This window comes from Bufo gargarizans, chromosome 8 (genome assembly GCF_014858855.1).
Source record: "Bufo gargarizans isolate SCDJY-AF-19 chromosome 8, ASM1485885v1, whole genome shotgun sequence".
NCBI classification, from domain to species: Eukaryota; Metazoa; Chordata; class Amphibia; order Anura; family Bufonidae; genus Bufo; species Bufo gargarizans.
This window is the reverse complement of record NC_058087.1, coordinates 85,402,214-85,429,200: the sequence shown is the minus strand read 5'-3', so window position 1 is coordinate 85,429,200 and position 26,987 is coordinate 85,402,214. Positions and strand designations below refer to the sequence as shown.

Below are 26,987 nucleotides of genomic sequence, written 5' to 3'. Positions count from 1 at the left end.
TTTTTGGGTTGAGGATGGAGTCAAGCTCAACTCCCAGTCCTACTGCCAGTTTCTGGAAGACACCTTCTTCAAGCAGTGGTACAGGAAGAAGTCTGCAAGGTAAGAAAAACATGATTTTCATGCAGGACAATGCTCCATCACACGCGTCCAAGTACTCCACAACGTGGCTGGCAAGAAAGGGTATAAAAGAAGAAAATCTAATGACATGGCCTCCTTGTTCACCTGATCTGAACCCCATTGAGAACCTGTGGTCCATCATCAAATGTGAGATTTACAAGGAGGGAAAACAGTACACCATCTCTGAACAGTGTCTGGGAGGCTGTGGTTGCTGCTGCACGCAATGTTGATGGTGAACAGATCAAAACACTGACAGAATCCATGGATGGCAGGCTTTTGAGTGTCCTTGCAAAGAAAGGTGGCTATATTGGTCACTGATTTGTTTTTGTTTTGTTTTTGAATGTCAGAAATGTATATTTATGAATGTTGAGATGTTAGATTGGTTTCACTGGTAAAAATAAATAATTGAAATGGGTATATATTTGTTTTTTGTTAAGTTGCCTAATAATTATGCACAGTAATAGTCACCTGCACACACAGATATCCCCCTAAAATAGCTAAAACTAAAAACAAACTAAAAACTACTTCCAAAAATATTCAGCTTTGATATTAATGAGTTTTTTGGGTTTATTGAGAACATGGTTGTTGTTCAATAATAAAATTAATCCTCAAAAATACAACTTGCCTAATAATTCTGCACTCCCTGTATGTCTGCTAAATGAATCCGCACCGTCGCATTTACAATCACGATTTTGCACAGCCGCCTCCTGTGACTCGGGGAACGTCATAGACTATGTTTTGAGTGGAAATTTTCACCCCGCGCTTCCCAAATATTAGTAAAAAAAATACGCTTAATAACCTAACCACCAAACTACAGGAGCCATTCTCTGTGGCTGTTGTGGCAGTTAGCCTCGATATTTATCAGGTTGCAAAGAGCAACCAATCACAGCTCAGCTTCTATTTTGCTACAGGTCATTAATAAGAGCTCTGATTGGTTGCTATAGGCAATAAAAGGACATTCTTAGTATAAGACAGCTAATGTGTGAGTTAATATGATTTCCATTGCGAAGCTTAGCCAACGTTGTTGTAGAGGCTGATGTAACTCACGTGACCTTAAGTGTATACTAATTCTGTAGTGTTAAGGAGTGGGGGGCTTTGGAGGTCACTGTTAAGGGGGCAGGGTACTGTAGAGGCCATTGTTAAGGGGGATACTGTCGATATCTTAATGACACACACAAACATTAAATTAAATAGTTGAAATTTACCTGTGCGAAGCCGGGTCCCTCTGCTAGTGTATAAATATATATATATATATATATATATATATATATATATATACACATTACACACAGAGTTTCACTTTTTGAATTGAATTACTGAGATAAATGAACTTTTCAATGATATTCTAATTTATTGAGATGCACCTATATATCTCAGCCAAACATGAATATCATTTCTATGAGAAGGGGAATAATATAAGCAGCTGCCAGATACTACTAGTGCTGCTTGTCCCAACAAAACAATAGAAATGCACAGGGAAAATGCAGATCTTGAATGACACAGGTAATACAATACATGAAACCTGCCATAAAATATCTAGCAGCTTAAGTTTGTTCAGGGTTCTGTTGCAGACTGTATCAATAGATTTGCTGTCAATATCAGATTGGTGAGAGTTGAGGTCCTGACACCCCCATAATCAGTCAGTTAAAGGGGTACTCAGCTTTTTCATTACCAGACATAGTGATGTGCATTCGGTAGTAAGTAATGAAGAGGCTGAAGAACTGTGGCACCTTCAAACATATTGATGGCCTATACATAGCACAGGCCATCAATGTTAAAGTACCAGACTACCCTTTATTAATGATGTGTACAAGGAACTATGTGTTGTAAATGGGAGAAACACAGCAGCACTTAAAGGGGTTGTGTTGTCAGTACATATTAATGACCTCAGGATAGATCATCAATATTTGAGCAGTGGAGGTTTGACTTATGGCATCCCTGCTATTTGATGAGGAGGCGGCGCTCATACGAGCATTACATCCTCTTCAAGATTACACTGTGCGTAATTTCAGAGGTTTCGGCGGCGCAGTGTAATTACAAGTCTTTGTTCCATTCACTTGAGTGGGATGAGCAATTGCAGTTACACTGCACCACTGCAGCAAGCGAGACCATGCATAGTGTAATCTTGAAGAGAAAACAGTGCTCGTACAAGCACGCCTCCTCTTTTTGCAGTTGATCAGCGGGGATGCCAAGAGTTGGATATGTACTGCCCACACAGCCCTTTTGTTCTGCTTTTTTTTTTTTTTTTTTTTAGCAAAACATGGGTTATGTGAGAGTTTAGAAGTGTTTCATCTAAATACACCGTGCTAGTGGAAGGCACACATAAACTAGCTTGCTCTGTCCATATGGCATCATTTTGCACATAAACAAAGGCCAAGGAAGATGCAGTCATGTGATTATGTTACCGCTGGATGGGATGTAACAAACTGAGGCTGTAGTTCAACCATGAGTATGCCACATCACAGCTGGATTGTTTGCCCATTATGTGACTAAATGTCAACTCCTAAAATGTCAGAATTAGTGAATACTGTACCTGTATTCTGTATGAGATGACAATCCTGGGTCCAATATACACCATGTGGAGGACGTGTATATTGTAAACCAAGATACAAAACTCATGATGATTGTATTTTATTCTACTTCTGAGACGGACGAGTTTTAGAACAAATATAACTCAAATCTAATCAAATATAAAGTCCCACTTTAATGCGACCAAAATGAATTGCCATTAGGAGTATTCACTTCCAACGGCTTCACCGAAAACCATGAAGCTAAATGGGATAATACCATTTTTTGTTGCAAGTCTCCTTGGTTAAATCAATGTATGATGAAAAGTAGTGTGACCTACAGGAACTGGGGACTATGACACCAACAGTCACAGTATTATTTATCCAGGCACAGTACCATACAGTTTGTGGCTGGTACCACAGCTCTGTCACGTTCATGTGAATGGGCTGAACTGCAGGACAAGGTACAGTCAGACTTGTATGGAGCTGTGTCTGGATAAACAGTCAATGGGTAATAGCACTCTGCCTATGTTCTGCTGATCGGCAGCTTTCCTAGGGGGTCGGATCTCCCACTAATCATTTACGCACATTAATGGACTTTTATCGTCTTGGACAATCCATTTAAGGATTACCAAACACAACTTTTGGTATATCCATGAACGAGAACCACAGAATTTCATAACATTTTCAAGATTACATAGTAATCAAACATATTTTCTGTATAAACTGTGCTGGGGAAAAGAAAAAAGCTCTAGGGTAGTCATAGAAGGTCCAGCAGTGTGAAGGCACCAGAGATATGGAGACTACGTTATTAAAAAAAAGGTGCCATCAATTAGGAGTACTGTAATTTAGTTATTTAGCATGGTAATCATATGATTTGTACTTGTTGGTAAGAATGATGTGTTCCTAGCATCGGTAAAATATGACAGAGAAGGTTTCATTGGAGGTTTTACATAAAGCAATATTCATACTACTTGAAAGGCGGCATTTTACAATGGATATTGTTGAAAAGTGTCATACTATAGACAATTTTAGACAACAAAACAAACAAACACACCCAGTTCTCATTGGGTTTTAGGAACAAGGATATAAATTGACGTTATGCCCCACATTGTCCCAGACAGGAGAGGGTCAACACTGCATGAGCAAATCACATGACATGGACACGGTCAAGATCACATGACTGGTACGGTCATCACCACATGACACAAAGCCAATGGGACAGGTACACATAAGGCTCAGACACACGGTATACTTTTACCTCACACACTAGGCACCAGACATGGAACTTGGAAAAAAAAATGCTTACTCTATTCCCCACCCTGTTCCTCCAAATATCACCCCCAGAGCCAGAATGGTCCCTGCCACTGCACCTATTAGTCTGTTAGTGGCCATGCTCACTGTTTGAAAGGGAAAAGGTAGATTATTTTCAATACATTAGTCACTCTTTCATGAATATAAAACATCTCTGAATCCTGCATTGATGAACACAGAATCCCTCCTAAAGTCTAACTAGAACATTAGTAAATATGGAAAGTTGTTTCAGCCCTTAATCACATAGTGCAGTTTTTCCATGCATGCATGAATGCTAAATAGAATAAAAGTATAAAGGGAAAGTCCAAACCTAAGTTCAGCTGACAAAAATGCATAAAATCCGCACTATGTAGACAAGGCCTAAAAATAATCAATAGGATCAAATATGAACATGAAATTTTAATTATCTGTTGAAATGAAAAATAACACTCCTTGTGGAAAACAATATTTCATAAAGTAAATAATAAGACAATAAATGATATATTATTTAACATTTAGTAAATTACATTAACAGAGTACAAATTATGAGACCTGCACTAAGCAGAAAATGTAAAGTGGGCTCTAATGCCTCATTCACACCTCGGTCTCTAGTCAGTGATCTCCATCAGCGATTGTGAGCCAAAACCAGGTGCGGCTCTAAACGCAGAACAGGGGCAGATCTTTCCCTTATACCTTATGTCTGTGGAGGCTCCACTCCTGGTTTTGGTTCACAATCACTGATGGAAATCACTGACCGGACACTGACATGTGAATTAGGCCGAATGCACACGGCCGTTGTTCACGGCCGTGAGCGGTCCGTGGAACCGCTGCCTGGATTCCTGAGATCATACCAGTGTATTACTGTACTGTGGCGGCAGCAGGGAGCGCACGGCGTCATAGCAACCCATGACGCCGTGCGCTCCTGCACTCAGCAGGAATCCAGGCCGCGGTTCCAAGGACCGCTCACGGCTGTGTGCATTCGGCCTAAGGCCTAAAGCTGGGTTTGGTCTGAATTCATTTTCTTCCTTTCCATTTGAAGCTGACATTACGTATGTGCAATTAAAGGGGCTCCCCAGGCTATACATGGTGAAAAAAGTAACAGAACACTCGGCAGATTCTGTGGCAGAAAATTCTGCAACTGAAAATCAGTTCCATTCACTTTAATGGAGCTTGCAGAAATCCATGTGCTTGCTGCCCCATTCAAATGAATGGAACAGATTTTCTGCCACAAAATTTGCCGCTTGTGATGGAACCCTTATATTTACCTCATCCTTTTCCCACCGCACCCCATTGTGACATGCATTTTTTGCAGATCACACATGGACCCATTCATTTCTATGGGGCTGCAAAAAAATGCAGACAGTATGCAGATGTCATCCAAGTGCTGTCTGCATCCCTGCCACAAGTAATACAACGTCTCCTATTCTTGTCCATTTTGCAAACAAGATTAGGCATTTTTACAAAGGTACCCGAGAAAAGTGCAGGATACACACGGACCGCATCAGTTTTTTGTGAGATGTGATTTAAAGACTGCAAAATGGATACGGTCATGTAAATGTAGCCTAATTAGGAAATTTATTCTGCAGTGTAAATACAGCTATTTCGTTAAAGAGGCATTTGGTTTAGAAAATAAATAGGACAACAATTGGTTGCTGTCGGCAGCTGCTTCACTTTCCCTTGTACTGATGGTGATAGCTCTTCCCCAATGCATCTATTGACTCTTATTGTGATGTTATTCAGACATAAGGGGAGACTTACTAGCCCAAATTTACCAACATTTGTTTTGCAAATATTTTAAAAAATTACACTGTATATTATATGCATGTTTAGAATGTCTTTTGTTATCCCAGAATTATATAGGCTATATATATATTGGCCTTATTACTATGTGTTGACCTGCAGCCATTTCCCTTTCTATGTACATTTTTGCAACCAATTTTACTGCCTCTAGAATAGAGTAACAGACTACACACAGACTCCGAGTCATCTGATGCTGCAGTCATACTCCCAACTGTCCCTTCTTTCTAGCTAGCAGAAGTACATTAGCAAAAGAGGAGAAAAATGCTAAGTATTACTGTAAGATCAGACTACACAGAACGCTGAGTCTGCTACTATGGAAACACATAGATTTGCATAGAGGCATCAGATAAACTGTACATACAGTATTTTTAGTTAAGACAGTTTGCAAAGTTGCATTTTTCTGTTTGCAAACTGTATAAGAGATTACAGCTATAAAATGTATGGGTGCCATATGTCATCACAGTGTTTGGCCATTAACTAAAGCAGATACATAGGACAGCATATTAAGGTGAAAGATCTGCCTGAATGCAGGTGGTTATTACCATAGGAAAGGTGCCACCAATTATCTGATGAAAGAGAGAAACGTAATATGCTCATTTGAGCAGGCACCTAAATCCTTGTTTGCCGGCAGCAGATTGTGCCGTCTAAAAGGCCTCTGCTGCCGGCAAACAATGATTATGTATGGGGACGAGCGAAGGCATTAATGATCGCTCCTCCCCATACAGTAGAGGAGATCGCTGCATGTAAACTGATGAGCAGGCGCTTGTCGTGAATGAATACTTCCTGACAATCGCCTGCTAAATTGTCCCATGTAAAGGGACCTTAAGCGATAAGGCCTAATAAGCTTCAGCAGCTACATGTCCTTCATTTGGAGCTTCTGTAAGTAGTCTCAATGAACAATCATATACTGTTACTGTCAGGTAAACACAAAGGGGGTCATTTATCATGCTAAAATACGGCTATATTAGACGTATTTCAGACGCAGACAGCACCACTATCTGTGACTTCGCCCCGCTCACGCCAGATCTAAAATTGTGGGCGTGACATAGGAGGGGAATAAGACAGGCCGGCAGGCCCATCTCATTCATTTTCTATGCCTGTTTGAAGTGTAGGAAATGGCGCTGGATGTGGCACCTCTTCATAACTTCGGCAATCCAACACCAGCTATAGGGCTTTATTAAGACTGGTGTCTAAAACACCCACCATGTAAATGCACTGCCAATCAGACTGGTGGTTCAGTCATTCTTGCTGGCACCACCGATCATGTCGTCTGAGCAGCAGATCATGCTGTCTGAAAAGCTATCGTGATCCGTCGTCCTCACACAGTAAAGGAGATCGCTGCATGTAACTGCTCAGTCTCCTTCACCGAGCGGGCAGCCCACTGTCGGGAAGGAACGCTTCCTTCATTAAACCAGTGTAATCCAGCTTAATTTACTAATGCTATAAAAAAGGTAGACAGAGTAATCTTAAGGTGCATTTACACTGAAGCTGACAGTCAGGAAAGAAGATTTCCTTCCCAACAGTTGACTGCATGTTAAAGGGGTTGTCCAGAGTCAGCGCTGAACACAGATATCAGCTGTTCTTTATTCTTTTACTGTATATGAGTGGAACATAGGAGCATTTCCATGCTCTGATGCTCCCCTTTACCTTGCGCCTCCAAAATAGTCTAGGGCAGCGCTATAGACCACCCATCTGTGCTAGTAACGTCACCAAGCTGACTGCCAGGTGGAGGTCTCTCCTTTTGCTTAGGCGTCCTGTATGCAAATTAATAGCATCGGAACAGGGAGGAGGAGACATCAGATTTTCTCAGTGGGCGTCTCTTCTATCTGGCTGTGGTGCTGTCCAAGCACAGCGGAATGTAAATGCACTGCCAATACATTCTAATACTGTACGGAGCGGCTGCGGGAACTACCATCTGTAGTACCAACTGTACCATCCAAAGTCGATTCGCTCATCCCTAGTCTACAGTGTTCATAGGTAGTGTTTCATCACATCCTATTGACATAAAAAACCCTTTTTAGCTCTGTCCGATTTTGATCTAGTGAAAAGTAGAAAGGGTAAAGGTTTAAAGAGGACCTGTCACCACTACGGACATGTCGGCTTTAGCAGTTACTTGCATTCCCCATGAAATAACAATTCTGCAACATCCTTTATGTTTCTCTGTAGTTCCTCCTAAATATATATGTCCCTACTCAGTCTGGCACTGTCAGCACTGATTGGACTATGTCAGACTATGTAGGGACACCCCCCCACATGTTGCCAATCTAATCACACATTTCTAGGAGGAATAATACAGGAATGATACAACACAGATGTCTAACAAAAGAAGATCCAGCATTTACATTCCATGGTGAATAGCAGTATTTATTTAGGCCTTATTTGCGTGTGCTTGTCTTTCCATTGTTCGAATCTCCAATATAGGAGCAAATCAATGAAAATAACAGAAACGTTGGGACCACTGCATGATGTAATGAACAAAACTGATGGGCCCCAATAAATTTAATGGAGTCCATCAGCTTTCTGTTATTAGTCTGGCATATTACAGGATAAAATAGCAAAGCATACTGCACTATTTTCAGGCTCTATTGACAGAATATGTGGGGGGCTCCTAATAGATCCTCCAGCACAGACAAGACTAAAGACTAAAACAGACATGTCAGGAGATCTGATGGGCCCTCTTTAAGGACTTCATCAACTCAAGACTAAGAAATTTAAGTTTGAGTTGAAATTAAACACAAATCCCTGTTGCCACTCTTGCAAGGGGTTTTCTGGGATAGGTCATTTATATCAGATTAGTGGGTGTCCGACACCTGGCACCCCCGCAGATTAGCTGGGTGAAGAGAAGGCCGCACTCCGTGCGAGCGCAGCCTTCCCTTGTTTGTTTACCTGCTCGCCATCGGCAGCGGTGAGCAGGTGTACTTACAAGCCGTCCCACTCACTTCAACAGGACGGCTCTTTCCTATTCAGGTGTATAACAACGAGTCTTCCTATAGAAGTGAATGGGACGGCTTGAAGGGAAGGCAGAGCTTGCATAGAGCACAGCCTTCTCTTCATACAGCTGATCGGCGGAGGTCCCGGGTGTCGGACAGGTCATCAGTATTACAATCCCAGAAAATCAGTTTAAGATCCTTCTAGCAGTGTTGTCTCCAATTCAGTAGGTGATGCCTAAGGTTTTCATTGGCAGATCACCTGTACCTGATCATTTATTACTAAATCATCATACCATAATGTCCAGACTGGGCTTGTCATTTTGATGTTTGCTCTCTCAAATCCTGGTGGACTAGGGGTTGATAGAAAAAATAAGCAGAAATGCTTTTCCGGTTGGAGTCGGCTGTGAGAGCCATCAGGAGAGATAGAGGAGGAAGCAATAGCGGACTACTATCTCCACTGTCCTACAGCTCAATTCATGGTGCATGGTACTGCTGAGTACAGCGCTCAGCTATGGTATCTGTCAGAAGCAAATGGAGCGGTGGTCACACATGCACACTACCATCCATTCACACAAAGGGCTCAGGGATCCCTGTTCTCATGATCACTGGAGGTCCCAGGTGATCATATATTTAACACCTATTATCCTGTGACTGGTGTTAAATGTTGTTTGTAGGCCAACCCATTTAGGTCTGTCCTAGTTTTTCAATTTAGGTCAACCACATCATCTGTCTAAGTTTGCTTCATGCTCCGTATTCAATATTCTCAACCATCAAGTCAACACTAGCATACTATAAAAATTGTCAGCCTTCCTAGTGTTAAGGACAGGAGGCAGACCAAATAAAGTTATCTATAGCGCTGTAGCATGGGCTGCATGTACAATACTTTGTCATACACCATTTATAGAATATTGTTCTTTGTAAAGTCATTTAGTATTAATCAGCAGTAGAATAGTCCTCCTCGTACCTACAGGAAAGACTTGACCATGCAGCTTACATGGCATTACATGCTGCTCTGAAATCTTTTAGTGTGAATTCAATCGTAATGTAGAAAGACGACTCTCCTCTTATATCTGCTTCGATGTCAATTAGAACTTCTCAGATCCTGACACTGGTTTGTGTTATATTGTATATTAATTCATCTGATTTTCAATCATTCACTTTTTTTTTCCCCAATCATATTTACTGGAAATGTATATTTTACCTTCCTCCTGGTAAAGCCCTGTCCATGTATCCTTAGGCCTCATGCACACGACCGTTGTGTGTTTTGCGGTCCACAATTCGGGGATCCGCAAAACACGGACGGTGTGCATTCCGCAATTTGCAGAACGGCACGGACAGCCTTTAATATAACTGCCTATTCTTGACAGGTTATATTTTTTTTGCGGACCACGGAACAGAGCAACAGATACGGACAGCACACGGAGTGCTGTCTGCATCTTTTGCGGCCCCATTGAAGTGAATGGGTCCGCATCCGAGCCGCCAAAACTTACTTTACAAGCAACAACATTCAGCGGGTCTTAACTGTGCCTCTACGCAACTGCTAAATACTAAGACACATGAAGTGATCTTATCCAAACTCAAAGATTCGTCTTTAGGGCATATACTTCTAATGCGGCACGGGAAGTCCTCAAACAAAGGATTTAACCGGTGTGTCTATTGTACTGCCTCTAGCTGCCACTCTGTACTTCTGTATCCAGTAATACACCCAATCCTGACATGTTATATACTATACAGCTTCAATAAAAGCTACTAAAATTAGAAACAAACTATCTGTACGCACACTTGTTAAATCTATTAACAACAAAATGACACAAACCCTTCGGTCCTTCATCTTTCCTAACAGTAGGCTCTTTCTTTGGGTCATATATACTGCAGTCAGTTCCGGCCCATGTGGAGCTGCATATACAGGTGGCTTCATTGCTGCAAACCTGGAAAAAAATCACATTGTTTAAGACAATGATGACCAAAAAGTTCAAAAATATAACTGTAAAGTGAAAACTCTGGGCAAATTGTCATCTTTAGGTAAATTGAGCTACCATGGTCATGTCCTGTAACATACCAGCACCATGACCCTAAGTTCACACTTGCGCGTTTTATAGTGCGTTCGAACGCGCTGTAAAACGCATAACCGATGCAAACCAATGCTTCCCTATGGGACTGGTTCACATTTTCGCGTTTTACAGCGCGTTCGAACGCACTGAAAAACGCCCAACGCATAAACAAGTTCTTGAGCTTCTTTGGGGTGTTTTGTCGCGCGTTTTGTCGCGCGTACATAGACTTTCGGGAACGCGCGACAATAGGCGTTCGCTTGTCTCTGTATGCGCGATTGCAAACGCCCGTACAATCGCGCATACAGAGCGCTCCTTTCAGAACGCTCAGGTGTGAACCCAGGGTTAATCCTTCACTCTGGTCCTTCAAATGCACATTTCCAAGGTGCTATGTATACAATAGATCCTTTACACTACAGGAAATATCAAAATGGCTACGTGTCTCTGGGCTGTGCAGATGTTGCCAAAGTAAGGTCCCCTTCTCTGGCTTCCTGCCCTGCAGCGATTGGCTGAAACTCTGACTCATTGAGACTTACTGTCCTGCAGTGATTGGCTGACACTGTAACTCAGAGACTTACTGCCCTGCAGCGATTGGCTGACACTGTAACTCAGAGACTTACTGCCCTGCAGCGATTGGCTGACACTGTAACTCAGAGACATACTGCCCTGCAACGATTGGCTGACACTGTAATTCAGAGACTTACTGCCCTGCAGCGATTGGCTGACACTGTAACTCAGAGACTTACTGCCCTGCAGTGATTGGCTGACACTGTAACTCAGAGACTTACTGCCCTGCAGCGATTGGCTGACACTGTAACTCAGAGACATACTGCCCTGCAGTGATTGGCTGACACTGTAACTCAGAGACATACTGCCCTGCAGCGATTGGCTGGCACTGTAACTCAGAGACTTCCTACTCTGCTCACACCCTACATGCAGCCTGTACATAATGCTAGTAATATTAAGAGATCTCTACTCTACATAGTGGATCCTACACAACTTATACAAAGATAGATGCAGAAAAGATTCATGTGGCCACTTTACTGCTAAATTACAGTAATGCCATGCATTAGCATCTGAAGTCATAAGAAGCTGCTATATGGCCTCTGGTCTTACCTGAGCCAGCATGGAGGTGCACCCCCTGCGTTTTCAGGATAGTAGTGTGAATAGTCAACACCACTCATATCCTTTTCAAAGATGGCAATTTATTGAAAACGGTCAGGGCAGGTACAGTCACACACTAATATATTGCATAACTGTAATTTAGAAGCAAAATGGTCAATCCCTTCAAGTGGTTCTTTGAGTGTTAAGGCCCCTTTATTGTCCATTCCCTATAACTACCTGATTATCAGTGAGATTTACATGCAGCAACCAACCCTGCTCTATGGGAATGAGCAATCCCTATTTACACAGAGCAATCTGCTGCCAGGAAATGTCAACATCAACAATGTTCTTATGAATGAGGGTTTACTTGTTCATCAGATGACTCCTTTACACAGAGTAATTACTGGGAATGGGTATTCCTAGGATCACCCCTTTTCTGATAATTGCCCAAATCATCAATCCATATGAAGGGGCCTTTAGAAAAACATTCTCTACATAAGTTTGCACACAGAAAGGTGTAGAGAGTGACCCCTTCAGATATCCTTAGCGTTAATACTGTTTATGACTTTGCTGTTTGTTTTAAATACATTGAGATTAGAGATGAGCGAATCAAAGCTGACAAAGTTGAATTTGTTCCAAATTTCAGGAAAAATTCAATTCTGAACGAATGTGAATTTCCTTGTGCTTCGTGGTAATAAATCGCAATGTTTCCTAACATGGCGGCTTGCCGGCTACAATGGCGACTAAAATGGCGGATACACGTGTGAGGAGATGGGGCAAGGAACTCTGGGAAAGCGGGATGACCCATAATGCCATGCATGCAGCCAATTAGCAGCCAGCCCGGTGATGTCACAGCCCTTTAAATACGATGGCCATCTTAGAGTCTGCCATTCACTATCGTACTTTGTTCAGGGACAGACGTGTATGCAGGCGCTAAGGAGAGTGAAAGAAAAATTAATTGTTAAAAAAAAAAAAAAAAAAGGAAAGAAGCGATTTACTAGTGCAGGGAAGGGATAGTGAGAGGAATTATTTCACAGGCAGGGAGAGACATGTGCAGATGCTAGGGAGAGTTATAGTAAAATCCTCATTGTGAAAAAAAGCGATTTACAAGTGCAGGGAAACATTACTTATGGATCCAGATAGTCTCATAATACAGCTCTGTCATTCCAGCAATTAGTTATTGGGGTGCAAGTGCTATGTTGAAAAATCTTTAGGCCCCTTTCACACGGGTGAAAGGTGAACGCATTGCACCCGCACTGAATCCGAACCCATTAATTTCTATGGGGCTGTGCACATGAGCGGTGATTTTCACGCATTGTGCTTTGTGTGAAAATCGCAGCAAGTTCTATTTTGTGCGTTTTTCACGCAACACAGGCCCTATAGAAGGGAATGGGGCTGCGTGAAAATCGCAAGCATCCGCAAGCAAGTGCCGATGTGGTGCGATTTTCAGGCACGGTTGCTAGGAGACGATCGGGATGGGGACCCGATCTTTATTATTTTCCCTAATAACATGGTTATATGTGAAAATAATAGCATTCTTAATACAGAATGCTTAGTAAAATAGTAATGGAGGGGTTAAAAAAAATAATTATAATTTAACTCACCTTAATCCACAGCCCGGCTTCTCTTCTATCTTCTTGAGGAAAAGGACCTGTGGTGACGTCACTGCGCTCATCACATGGTCCATCACATGATCTATCACCATGTTGATGGATCATGTGATGTATCGTGATGAGCACAGTGATGTCACCACAGGTCCTTTGACAGGTCCTGAAGAAAGAACAGGAGACCGGCAGGTACGCAATCAATTGGAGGAGGTGAGTTAATTATATATTTTTTTTAACCCTCAATTGACCTTCTAATAAGCATTCTGTATTAAAAAATGCCATTATTAAAAATTACAGAATACTGAACCCAAACCCGAACTTCTGTGAAGAAGTCCGGGTTCGGGTCTGGGTACCAAACATGCCGATTTTTCTCACGCGCATGCACTCGCGGGGAAAAATCGTGCATGTTCCAGCAAAGCACCCACAATGCTTGTGTGAAACCAGCCTTAGTGGCTTTTATCTGTGGAAAAAGAAAATATATAGGCAGGTCACTTTTGCTGTTAACTGTGCTGATATTATTTAGTGGCCTATTTCAATACAATACGAGAACTATTTATGCAGGTCGCTTTTGTGGTTATTTGAGCTAAAAGCGTTGATTGCCATATTTCTAGAGAAAAAGAGAAAGATAGACTAAATTCCTATTTGCTGTTATTTGCGCTAAAAGCGTTTATTGTCATACAGCATTTCACTACAATACGACACATTTGGTGTTATTTGCACTAAAAGCATTTGTTGTCATATTTCACTACAATACGAGAAAAATAGATGCAGTTCACATTTGCTGTTGTTTACGCTAAAATCGTTTATTACCAAATTTCTAGAGAAAAATAGACTAAGTTCATATTTGCTGTATTTGCGCTAAAAGCATTTCTTGTCGTATTTCACTACAGTACGAGAGAAATAGACGCAGTTCACTTTTGGTGTTATTTGTGCTAAAAGTGTTTAATGCCATATTTCTAGAGAAAAATAGACTAAGTTCATATTTGCTGTTATTTGTTCTAAAAGCATTTCTTGTCGTATTTCACTAAAATATGAGAAAATTAAACGCAGTTCACATTTGGTGTTATTTGCGCTAAAAGCATTTGATGCCATATTTCAGTAGAAAAAGAGAAAAATATGCAAAGTTCACTTTTTCTGTTATTTACTCGGAAATCATTTAGTTGCCTATTTTAGTCCAATACTAGAAATATAAACGCAGGTCACGTTTGCTTGTATTTGTTCAGAGATAATTTAATGGCCTATTTCAGTACAATACGAGAAATATATTTGTTGCTTTTAGGGGTGTTTTAAATGCCGTTTCATTTGTTTAGTTCAGCTACAAGTATGTTAGACAGAGAAGTGCCAGGCCATGCACAGAGGAGTGGCAGAGGTATAAATGTTTCTGGCGCAAGCAGAGGTCGCAGCAGAGTAAGGCTACTTTCACACTGGCATTTTGGCTTTCTGTTTGTGAGATCCTACTCGGCGGTGTGGCAGTTTTTTCAAAGCACCAGAGGAGGTGAACTTGGCCATATATCGCATCTGTGGGTAGAAGGTGAAGTGTGGCCTGGGTGCCAATGTTGGCACTACGGCCCTGCGTCAACATATGCAGCATCACCATACAGTGGCCAGGAGAACCGCGGCTCCCATGTGGTGGTCCAGCCTGCTGCAGCAACTGCTCCATCACCCAGTGGCACGCACCCAGTTTCAGCCAGTCAAGGCTCCATCACCTCAGTTGAAGGGAGCTGTCTGTCAATCCCATCTTCTGCTGGTCCAGATGCTCCTGCTTTTACTCCTCATCAGTCATTCCGTCAGCAATCAATCACCGAAGCGATTGCCAAGAGACTACAGTATGCATGCATGTATCCAACGGAGCAGAAGCTGAACATGCTCCTGTCCAAGTTGCTGGTGCTTCAGTCCCTCCCTTTCCAAGTGGTGGACTCTGCACCTTTCAGAGAACTGATGATTTGTGCCGAGGTGGAGAGTCCCAAGCCGTAATTTCTTTGCGAAAAAGGCAGTACCATCCCTGCACACACATGTAGAACAAAAGGTGGGCCAGTCTTTGAGCCTGTCGGTGTCTGCCAAAGTGCACGGCAGCACCGTTGTGTGGAGCTGTAACTAAGGTCAGGGAAAATACATGTCCTTTACGGCCCACTGGTTGAATGTGGTTCCTGCACAGCCACACCAGCAACTTGGACAGGTCACGCTGCATCATCCTCCACATTGTCACGCCTTTGGTCCTGCGACAATATCCACCTCTGCCTCCTCATCCTTCACAGTGTCCTCAGCCTCCAATACAGGGACAAGTCACGGTGCCCCTCCAGCATACCACATGTGCAGGGCTTGGCGGTGTCACGCTGTTCTGCTCCTGGCTTGCCTTGGCGAACGGAGTCACACAGGGGAGCAACTGCTCCGTGTGATGCATCAAGAAATCGAATCCTGGTTTTCTCCCCGACAACTCAAAATCAGAATTATGGTGACCGACAACGGGAAGAACGTTGTGTCGGTGCTGCCTCAAGGAAGGCTGAGCCATGCGCCCTGCATGGCACACGTGTTCAATCTGGTTGTCCTGTGGCTCCTGAAGTCTTCCACCCATCTGCAAGACATCCTAAAAATGGCCAGGAAACTTTGCATGCACTTTAGCCACTCGTATACCGCAAAGCACACCCTCCTTGAGATGCAGCGGCAGAATGTCATCCCCCAACATAGGCTGATCTGCGACGTTTCCACCCATTGGAATTCCACCCTCCATATGTTGGTCCGACTATACGAACAGAGAAAGGCCATCAACGATTTTTTGATGATGCAAGCGGATAGGAGCACTCCCCTGTGTAACCTCGATATCAGCCACTGGCAGCTGTCACGACAAGTGGGGATAAGAGGAACACCAAGTAAACAAACAGCAACGGGTAACCAGACTAGGGCCCAAAGCTAGGGAGGAGGTAACCTCCTAACAATTCCTGAGCCTCTCCCTGCTGACAGTATGAGCAAGTCCTGATGGTGAACAAACTCATACACTGGAACCTAAGCCCTGCTGACACTGAAGCAAACCCTAACTTAGGGAGCGGGGAATGAGACGGCCAGTACCTTCCACCGTGAAGGGTCCAGCATCTCCCTGAGACCTAGAAGCAACACACGCACAAAGGGGAGAACAGAAGGACTTAGCTTGAGACAAGCGGGAAGTAGAGGATCCACAAACAACCAGTATAGAACTCCAGAAGGAAAATATCAACCGCAAAGTCAGAAGTAAGAGGAGGACTTAAATACAGCTTCTTAAACAGCCAACGAGCAGAACCTGTGGAGAGGTGGGATCCTGCCCACAACAACAAACAGAAGGGAAACCTGTCAGATAGACTTACGCGCTGCAAGTCTATCCGATCTTCTCAGATCTCTCGCAGGGCAGGCAGTGACAGCAGCTCATGCGCGACACCTGCCATTTGCTCAGGTGAGGACGCCACGTTTTTTGTCAGTCGCCAGGACTATGGGATGAATGTCGTCATTCCACTGCTTTATGTCCTGGAACATATGGCGGTAACAATGGCTGGTCAGGGGACAGGAGACGTGGCGCCTCGATCTCAAGGCCACATGAGCCCTGTGGGGGCAAAATGGAAGAGGGGGGGAGGACATTGGAGCACTGGCAATGTGTAACTAAATGGGTGGTTTTTCTACTTAGCCGACAGGACAGGAGGAGCAGGAGCAGCCAGAGGAGCTACAGGACGATGAGGAAGACGAGACAGAGGACCCGGACACACCATGGCAATATGCAGTGGAGATGGAGACAGGGAGTCCCTCCGAGTCACGTGCACAAATGACCCGCTGCATGCTCACTTGCTTGAATAGTGACAGCCGAATTGTCACCATTTGGCAGAGGGATGACTTCTGGCTCTTCACCTTGTTGGACCCTCTATACCGGTCCAGGATGGGGGCCTTTTTTACACCCACCGAGAGGGAGGACAAACTAAACTACTACAGAGACATCCCATGTAGTCAGTTGGCCGCGGCCTATCATCCCCATCATCCATCCTCTTGCAGGTCTGACCAGGAGGGCCCTCTGCGCTCATGTTTCACTGCCATGGCTGCTGGGGAGGGGTGGCAGAAGCAGTACCAGCTCCATCAGCAGCAGCCTGAGTCTAGAGTAGCTGATGAGTAGCTTTATTCACCCTCATTGTGAAGAAACTACTCACCAGCAGCAGCAGATAGACCTGGAGCAGGACCTGAACCAGCAGGTGGTGGCATACTTGGACAGCACCCTGCCACTCCACATTAAAGATCCGCTGGACTACTGGGTAGCCAAACTGGATTTCTGCCCTGGAAAAGCTGTCCTGCCCGGCCAGTAGTGTGGCATCAGAGCGGGGGCCATAGTTACCCCAAGGAGAACTAGCTTGTCCACCCAAAATGTGGAGAGACTGACCTTTGTCAAGATGAATCAGGTGTGGATCAGCCAGGATTTCCAACCACCAATTCCTGATGCATCAGACTAGATCATCCATGATACACCAACATTTTGATACAAGAGACAGTTTTCTTCTGACTACCTGCATCAGCTACTACTTTGATCCTGTAACCCGCCTGATGCCACACATCTGATGCCAAGAGCTCCTTATTTCACCCACCTTCATCAGCAGGTGCTGGTACTGCCACCCACCGCCCCACTCTATTACGAGTCACTTTCAGGTCTCCTGATGCAACTGCTGCTGCCATCTCCACACTATGCCACCTTGCCACTCTATGGTATCCTCCTGAAGCTGCTGCTGCAATCTCCACAATATGTCAACTTGCCACTCTGGTCTCATGCTGCTGCTGTTGCTGTTACTGCCATCTCCAAACTATGTCACCTTGCCACTCTGTGGTCTCCTCCTGCTGCTGCCATCTCCACAATTTGTCGCTGTGCCACTCTGTGGTCTCCTCATGCTGCTGCCGCCATCTCCACACTATGTCACCTTGCTACTCTGTGGGATCCTGCTGTTGATGCTGCCATCTCCACACTATGGTATCCTCCTGATACTGCTGCTACTGCCATCTCCACACTATGTCACCTTGCCACTCTGTGGGATCCTGCTGCTGCTGCTGCCGCCATCACCACGCTATGTCACCTTTCCACTCTGTGGTCTCCTCCTGCTGCTGCCATCTCCACACTATGTCACCTTGCCACTCTGTGGTCTCCTCCTGCTGCTGCCATCTCTACACTATGTCACCTTGCCACTCGATGACAGACTCTGTCATTGTGCCACTTGGTGGCCTCCTCACACTGCTTCCACCTCCAGACCCTGTCATTGGGCCACTCTGTGGTCTCCTCAAGCTGCTTCCACCTCACCACTATGTCATAGGTCCACTCTGTGAACTTCTTATGCTGTTCCCACCCTCCCCACTTCATAAATGGTCCACTATTTTGGCTTTCGGCCTGGCTGACATCATAATTTATTTGACCTTTCTAATGATCTGTCAGAAGGAAGGAAAAATGAGACGCACAACAGATCCTGTCTATGTAGCAGCTGTAAAACCTGTATGGTCCCATCAGAATTGGCTTATGATTTGGTAGCCAAAAGCAGGAGTGGGTACAAAATACAGAAGACATGCAAATATTCCATTCACGTGTCATCTCTGTTTTATATCCACTCCTGTTTTTTTTTTTGGCATTAGCAATACTGATGGATTATTGAGCAAATACTGACTGAGTGAAGGCATATGCTCCACAGACAGGATCCGTTTTTTGTGGGTTATTGTTCTGACAGATCAGAGGAAGGTCAAATTAATCAGTGACATCAACACAAACTTACTGCTGATGGCTTGTTCTGAGCTGAGGTGGAGAGTCCCAAGCCATCATTTCTTTGCGAAAAAGGCAGTATCAGCCCTGCACACATAGAAACATAGAATGTGTCGGCAGATAAGAACCATTTGGACCATCTAGTCGGCCCAATATAATGAATACTATGAATAGCCCCTGGCCCTATCTTATATGAAGGATGACCTTATGCCTATCCCGTGCATGCTTAAACTCCTTCACTGCATTTGCAGCTACCAATTCTGCAGGAAGGCTATTCCATGCATCTACTACTCTCTCAGTAAAGTAATACTTCCTAATATTACTTTTAAACCTTTGCCCCTCTAATTTAAAATTATGTCCTCTTGTAGCAGTTTTTCTTCTTTTAAATATTCTCTCCTCTTTTACCTTGTTGATTCCCTTTATGTATTTAAAAGTTTCTATCATATCCCCTCTGTCTCGTCTTTCTTCCAAGCTATACATGTTAAGGTCCTTTAACCTTTCCTGGTAAGTTTTATCCTGCAATCCATGTACTAGTTTAGTAGCTCTTCTCTGAACTCGCTCCAAAGTATCAATATCCTTCTGAAGACATGGTCTCCAGTACTCAATACTCCAAATCACATACAAGCCCCCTCCCCTATCTTGCCTTCTCTGTCTTTCCTATATAGAGAGAACCCTGGTATTGTTATATCCCAGTCATTACTCCCATTGAACCATGTCTCAGTAACAGCCACTAAATCTATATTCTCAGATGCCATTATAGATTAAAGTTCATTGATCTTATTCCTTAAACTGTGAGCATTTGCAGACAAAATTCTGAGCTTGTCATTTCTTAACCTATGTGCTACTGGCATCTTCTGGCATTGTTCCGGGGGGCAGTCGGACTGCTGAATTATCACTCATTTGCCCCCTTTTCCTAGTTTAAATGCTCCTTAGCAAATACTTTGAACTGTTCACTGAGGACATTCGTTCTCTTGAGAGAAAGCTGCAAACCATCTTTCTTCTACAGTTCTTTTCCATTCCAACTAGAGCTAACATGAGACACAAAGCCAAACCCTTGGTTCCGACACCAAGCCATACATTGAATTCCTTAATGCGCATCTTCCTGGAATGCTGAAGGTTAAGCACAGGTAAAACTGCAGAGAATGAAACAGTCGATGCAACCTAACAATATTAAGGATACGTCATCTGTCCTGCTAGCGGTAGCACCAGGGAGACATCTCACAAAACCTTTTTTCCTCAAACTTCACACCTCTTATGATAAAATCGCCCACCAACAGCTGCTTACTATCAGTCCTCGCCTTATCCTTTTTATCTTTGGCTTCAGTCTTGAATATTTTAGGCATGGGAGATGAATGTTCCTCACCCACTGTGCCTGAGCCATCCTCCATGTTGCTATTAAGTGCAGTCTGAAAGTGCTGCAAATGAATTATGGAGAGCCACAGGCTGTGGGACATGTCTTCTATCCACAACTCTAAGTCTACCAGAACCTGCAGTAACCCATCTTCCATTTCTAGGGGCCTCTGTGGCAGTGCCATTGCACCAATTCCCAGCCTGAGTTTGTTTAACAATTAATTAACAAATTTCAAAAATGCAATTTCCTGCTGCATTATGGAGAGCTGTCTAAAGATCAAACAGCATCCAAACCTCCGAAGAGTGGAACTTGAAATAAAAGCACAATAATTCCTGCACAGAACCAGGTCTGCCATTTTAAAGAGGGGAAAATTTTAAACAAACAAATCTAACTTTTTTTGATTGTATCCACCTCCAGATTACCTCCTGCACTTTGAGAATGCTGCAAGCTATAATAGTGTGTAATAATATGTAGAAAAGAAGGTAGGCCAGTCCTTGAGGCCTGTCTTTGTCTGCCAAAGTGCATGGCAGCGCTGACATGTGGAGCTGTAACTACGGTCAAGGACAATATATGTCCTTTACAGCCCACTGGGTAAATGTGGCCTCTTCCTCCACCATGTCCTCTGCCTCCACTGCAGGGACAATTCACAGCGCTCCTCCAGCATAGCACATTTTCAGGGCATGGTGGTGTCACACTGTTCTGCACCTAGTTTGCCTGGGCTAATGGAGTCACACAGGGGAGGAACTGCTCCTCGTCCTTCATCAAGAAATTGAATCCTGTCTTTCTCTGCAACAACTCAAAATCGGAACCATGGTGACCGACAACGGGAAGAACATGGTGTCGGCACGGCGTCAAGGAGGGATAAGCCATGCGCCCTGCATGGCGCACATGTTCAATCTGGTTGTAAAGCAGTTTGTGAAGTCTTCACCCCATCTGCAAGTCATTCTGAAAATGGCCAGGAAACTTTTCATCCACTTCAGCCACTCGTACACCGCAAAACACACCCTCCTTGAGCTGCAGTGGCAGAATGGTGTCCCCCAACATAGGCTGATATGCAATGTTCCCACCCACACTATTAAAATATAAATGTATTTATCCTGTATAGTAAACGCCACAACAGAAAAAAAATCAAAATGTCTGATTCACTACTTTTTCATTGCCTTATCTCCCCACGCCCCAAAAAAATTATAAACAGTCATCAAAAAGTCATACACGCTCCAAAATGGTGTCTATAAAAACTACAGATTCTTCCTAAGCGGTGTCTTTACTCAGCTTGGTAGACACAACCCTAAAAAAATTATGGGGGTCAGAATATAGTAATGAAAAGAAAAATAACATAATTTATAATTAATATAATTTTGTTTTTTATGTACTTGTACTGACCTGTAGAATAAAGGTAACAGGTAAGTTTTACCACATGCCTAAAGATGCCCTAAAAACTAAACCCATAAAACTATAGCGGAATTGCAGAATTTCTTTCAATTCTGTAGTTTTAGAATTTAGAATTTATTTCCAGCTTCCCACTACATTGTATGCCATTATAAAGTACAACTTGTCCCACACAAAAAAAAGCCTCATGTGAATGAAAAAAATCTAATATATATGACTCCAGGGGGGCTGTGAGTGAAAAACAAAAATGGAACATCACAAGCAGCTGAAAGGGTTAATAATAAATAATAATGATGTCCCTACTGTACATAATTCAAAGCAACACTTGAAATCAAAGATAATTTATTAATTCTGACTGTTCATGTTTTCTCTCTGTTAGATATCTACTATAATAAATTCAAATTCAGAATTTAATACAATGCGGCAAACTTATTTATGTTAGTAGAAATTTGATACATTTCTTGTGCATAATATAGCATCACGTTTTAGATCTAATTATGCAACAAAAAGAATAATCCAATGTACAGAGCTTGCCTGTTTCAATTTTTTGACAAAATAAGCGGAAGAGAAGAAGCTTTAACAAAAATCGGTGTGGCTTATGATGCCACTACCTGCGCCAAGTTTGGTTCAAAATTCTGGCATAAAATTTTGGAAGAAAGTAAGAGAAATTTTGATTAAAAAAATTTATGTAAAATTTGATAAAAATGTCAGCCAAATTTATCATACAGCATGAGTGACTCGCTTTTGTTAAGTTTAAGCTGTCTATCTAAATATTAGGATTAATAAATCTGCTCCACTGAAAATGGTTCCATAGAGGGACTAAAATGCCTTATGACCAATTCTACCAGTAAGCGAGGGAAAAAATAATCATTTTTATTAACAATCTTTACCATTACATTGGTCTTACCCCATGGCCAGAGCAGACTTTTCCATTAGAACCCATTGGACAACTGCTAATGTTCAGTGATGCAATAGGTAGGCACTTCCTGTCTAAGCACATCATTGATGGGCCACATGGTGTTCCATCTTCCACGTATCCCATGTCAGTCTCATCATCCAAAAATATATGAGCACCACTGTATAGCAAATAAATTATTAAAGACAAGAATGACCTTCTTTATCAAAAATGTCCTTGAGAAAATACATGTAAAATAATAGAGCAAACAGTAAATGACAATTATTACATGTTCTCCCTTATTCTGTTTGTAGGATGTAGAGTTGAAGCTAAGTGGATTTTGTAATTTAATGCTTAAGCCTGCATCGTTGGTATTTTATGATAACTCACTAAATATGCCGGTAATGTAAATCCACGGATAACACAATACCAGTGACAAACTGAGCTCTGTAAATACATCATTATAACATAATACAAGTCACTGCTTTAGTAGCAAATAAAGACTGGCACAGAAATGTCCCCAAATAAGGACACTAGGTGAACTTGAGTCCATACCTGCAGTCCATCACTCTCCCTTGGTAATTGATATATGTTGGAGGTATGTCACCAGCTAATTTACCAATGCGGGGAATCTTGGACACATTTGCGCAAAGCAAGAAACCGCAGAATACATCACTATAAAGCAGGAAAACATTAAATGCATTAATATATGTGAGTGATCACAGACGTTGAACAATTGTTGACACAGTAATAAAGGAAAATGGAAAATGTAGGAGTTAGGAGCCCTTGTCCAAAAGAATAATTGATTATGCAATCTTCTATATAGATAATCTATTATCTTAATTAAACATGCTCACCATTTCCCTCTTGCCCTTTCCCCTCAACACAAGGGAAGGTCCCAATGCAGGATCGGCTAACCACCGTACCACATATCTTTAAAATGGTCTGCTGGCTTCTGCAGCTCATTTTCGGGCTATGTCTCCCACCACCTCCACCTTCTCCACCTTTCTTGGTGATTATATCCACAAATTGGGCATCTCCCTCACTGGCAGGCCCTAGGAGGCTGAATATGCCAACTAGCCATCCTCCCGCCTGCCTCAAAGATGAAGAATTTTACAGTTATTAAATAATGACCATGGATAACATTATCTCAACCTTTCAGTTTCCATACTAACTAGCTACATTGTAGTATCTTAAGCTTACACAAATGGTCTCCATTAACTTACTGTTTGCTGCACTGAATCCAGTTATCTCCCTCTCTCCCACAATTTCCTTTTTCTGTGCCTTCTGTATTCAACCTTTCATAGCAATGCTTATCTGAGCTTGCAGCTTCTGTAATTGTGAAGAAAGATTAAATAGACACTATGCCAAAACAAGTGTTACATGCAAAACATACCCTGGCAGTCTACTAACCCTAACCCTAACTGTCCAATCTGACATCTTAGCCATTGTAGTGCACACATCACTTCCTCACTACAGTAGGTACCACTGGAGAAGTCTTGATAGCCCTCTTAGACAAATTTCACACGTGTATTTAGTGCGAGAAACACGCTCCGTGTGTCAGAAATATTAACCGTCCTGTTTGTATGATATCGACCAACGGCATTATAATGACCTCAACTCTAATGATTTGTACTGATAGCATTATGTGAGTACAATTCATTAGAGTTGAGGTGGGGCAGGAACACACAGCATTACAGTTATGTTCAAAATAATAGCAGTGAGACATCAATAACCTGATCAATCACTGTTTTTGGTAGAAATGATATTTCTACATGGCAAATAATTTACTAGCAGGTGTAGTACAGTAATATAAATCCAACAGACCCAACAGTCATGGCATGCATGCTGCTGATTCTGTGTAATTGAATCACTAATGAAAGGGGCATGTTCAAAATAAATAATAGCAGTGTGGGGTTCAATGAGTGAGGCCATTCATTCTTTGAAAAACAGGTGGTAATTATTGCCCTTATTTAAGGAAGGAAGGCAGCAAATGTTGTACATGTGGGTTACAGTGCATTTCTCTCTGAAATTCTGAGGAAAATGGTTTGTTCCAGACATTGTTCAGAAGAACAGCGGACCTTGATTAAAAAGTTGATTGGAGAGGGGAAAACATATAAAGAAGTGCAGAAAATGATGGGCTGCTCAGCTAAAATGATCGCAAATGCTATAAAATGGCAACTAAAACCTGAAAAACATGGAAGAACGCGAAAAACTACCATTCAAATGGATAGAAGAATAGCCAAAATGGCAAGGACTCAGCCAAGAATCAGCTCCAGGAAGATCAAAGAAGGTCTAAAGTTACCTGTGAGTACTGTTACAATTAGAAGACGCCTATATGAAGCCAAGCTATCTGCAAGAAGCCCCCGCAAAGTCCCACTGTTTAAAAAAAAAATGTGCTGAAGAGGTTACAATTTGCCAAAGAGCACATTGGCTGGCCTAAAGAGACATTTTGTGGACTGATGGAAGTAAGATTAAACTTTTTGGGTCTAGTGGCCGGAGACAGTTTGTCAGACGACCCCCAAACACTGAATTCAAGCCACACTGTGAAGACGGTAAAACATGGTGGCGCAAGCATCATGAAATGGGGATGTTTCTCATACTATGGTGTTGGGCCTATTTATCGCATACCAGGGATCATGGATCAGTTTGAATACATCAGAATACTTGAAGAGGTCATGATACCTTATGCTGAAGAGGAAATGCCCTAGAAATGGGTGTTCCAACAAGATAACGGCCCCAAACACACCAGTAAACGTGTAACATCTTGGTTCCAGACCAACAAGATTGACGTTATGGAGTGGCCAGCCCAATCCCAGAATCTTAATCCAATAGAAAATGTGTGGGGTGACATCAAAAATGCAGTTTATGAGGCAAAACCAGAAATAAGAGAAGAACTGCAGAATGTAGTCCAATCATCCTGGGCTGGAATACCTGTTCACAGGTGCCAGAAGTTGGTTGACTCCATGCAACACAGATGTACAGCAGTTCTCAGAAACAGTGGTTATACAACTAAATATTAGTTAAGTGATTCAAAGGAAAGCAAAATCTTCAAATATGTATCAGTTTATATAGTGAATGTTTGAGTTTGTAAAGAATACAAACTGCTATTTTTTATTTTTTTGAACAGTCTAATATTCACTTTTCTTCAATTTTTTTTAGAGGAACAATACAAATTTGATATATTTTTCTTCAGGTTTTGATTTGGAATAGAATGTGTAGTGTTCCCAATGCATTTGTGTGTATGGAAATAAAAGCTAATAGAAGGATTTTGAGCTTCAATCACTTTTTTAAACACACTGCTATTATTTTGAACACAACTGTATAAATCATTAAAATACCGTGGGTCCATGTCGAAGTATCAGCATTCAGGATGGGAAATACCTCTGACCTCTGGAAGATACCTCTGATATCTCACACTGAACATGCTCTTGTGAAATTGGTCTTATATGAGCCATTAAAGCTTCTTCTACAGTGCTACCAAAAATAAATTGAAGGCTTCCTTCAAGGAAATTGCTGCTAAAATAACTACCAATTCCTTTCCACTGCTGCCTGTACTCCTTTGTCCTGCAAAAATTAAGCTGGTCAGAAAAAGACAACCATTTCAAAGCTAGAACAATTGTAAGCTTCTTTTTCAGGCCAACGACATTTTTGCAGAATAGCAGAGTGAAAAGCAGGTGGAAGAGAGGAGATAGGTATTTAGGCAACAGTTTCCTTAAAGGAAGCCTTCAACTTAAAATCTTACCATGATCTCAGAAGAAGGCTGAATGCAAATTAACAGAGCAATGAGGACATCTAGTTGCACCTAAAGAACTAAAAGCTCCACACAAGGCACAGGAAGAGGTCAAGAAGCAAAAACAAAGGGGCAAAGGGGCATGGAGAGCCCTACTGTCCAGCTCACAGGAGGCAATATCCATGACTGTATCACACATCTTGATGCCTCTCCATTCCACACTTGTCCTGGCTTCATTTAGTTATGCTTCAGTAATTACAAATAACAGTTCTTCTTGCAAATGCAAATCACAATTCAGTTAAACTAAAAAAACATTTCTACTAATGACTGAGTTTCCATGGGGCAACCTTGATGCAGCGCCTGCCACCTGCTGAATCCATATAATACCCTTAATAATCAAATTTGTGCCACCAATGACTGCTGTCAGTGGGCAATGTTGCGAGCAACTCGATTGGGGAAACTCAATGTTAGAA

The 26,987-nt window shown here is 42.4% G+C and overlaps 1 protein-coding gene across 5 annotated transcripts in view; it reads right to left on the bottom strand.

Annotated features, from left to right (window-relative positions):
• Nucleotides 1–26,987, bottom strand: part of ADAM23 (ADAM metallopeptidase domain 23) — a 380,159-nt gene that overhangs the window by 18,238 nt on the left and 334,934 nt on the right. For 3 of the 5 annotated variants that reach the window (XM_044303191.1, XM_044303194.1, XM_044303193.1), the window contains exons 21-24: nucleotides 24,008–24,113; nucleotides 23,337–23,456; nucleotides 22,794–22,962; nucleotides 10,464–10,575 (exon numbers count right to left, since the gene is read on the bottom strand). In XM_044303191.1, the coding sequence (XP_044159126.1) occupies nucleotides 10,464–10,575; nucleotides 22,794–22,962; nucleotides 23,337–23,456; nucleotides 24,008–24,113 (507 nt within the window). Of the gene's footprint in view, nucleotides 1–3,933; nucleotides 4,025–10,463; nucleotides 10,576–22,793; nucleotides 22,963–23,336; nucleotides 23,457–24,007; nucleotides 24,114–26,987 lie in introns of all 5 variants that reach the window. The other 2 variants (XM_044303192.1, XM_044303195.1) reach the window with 1 other exon arrangement.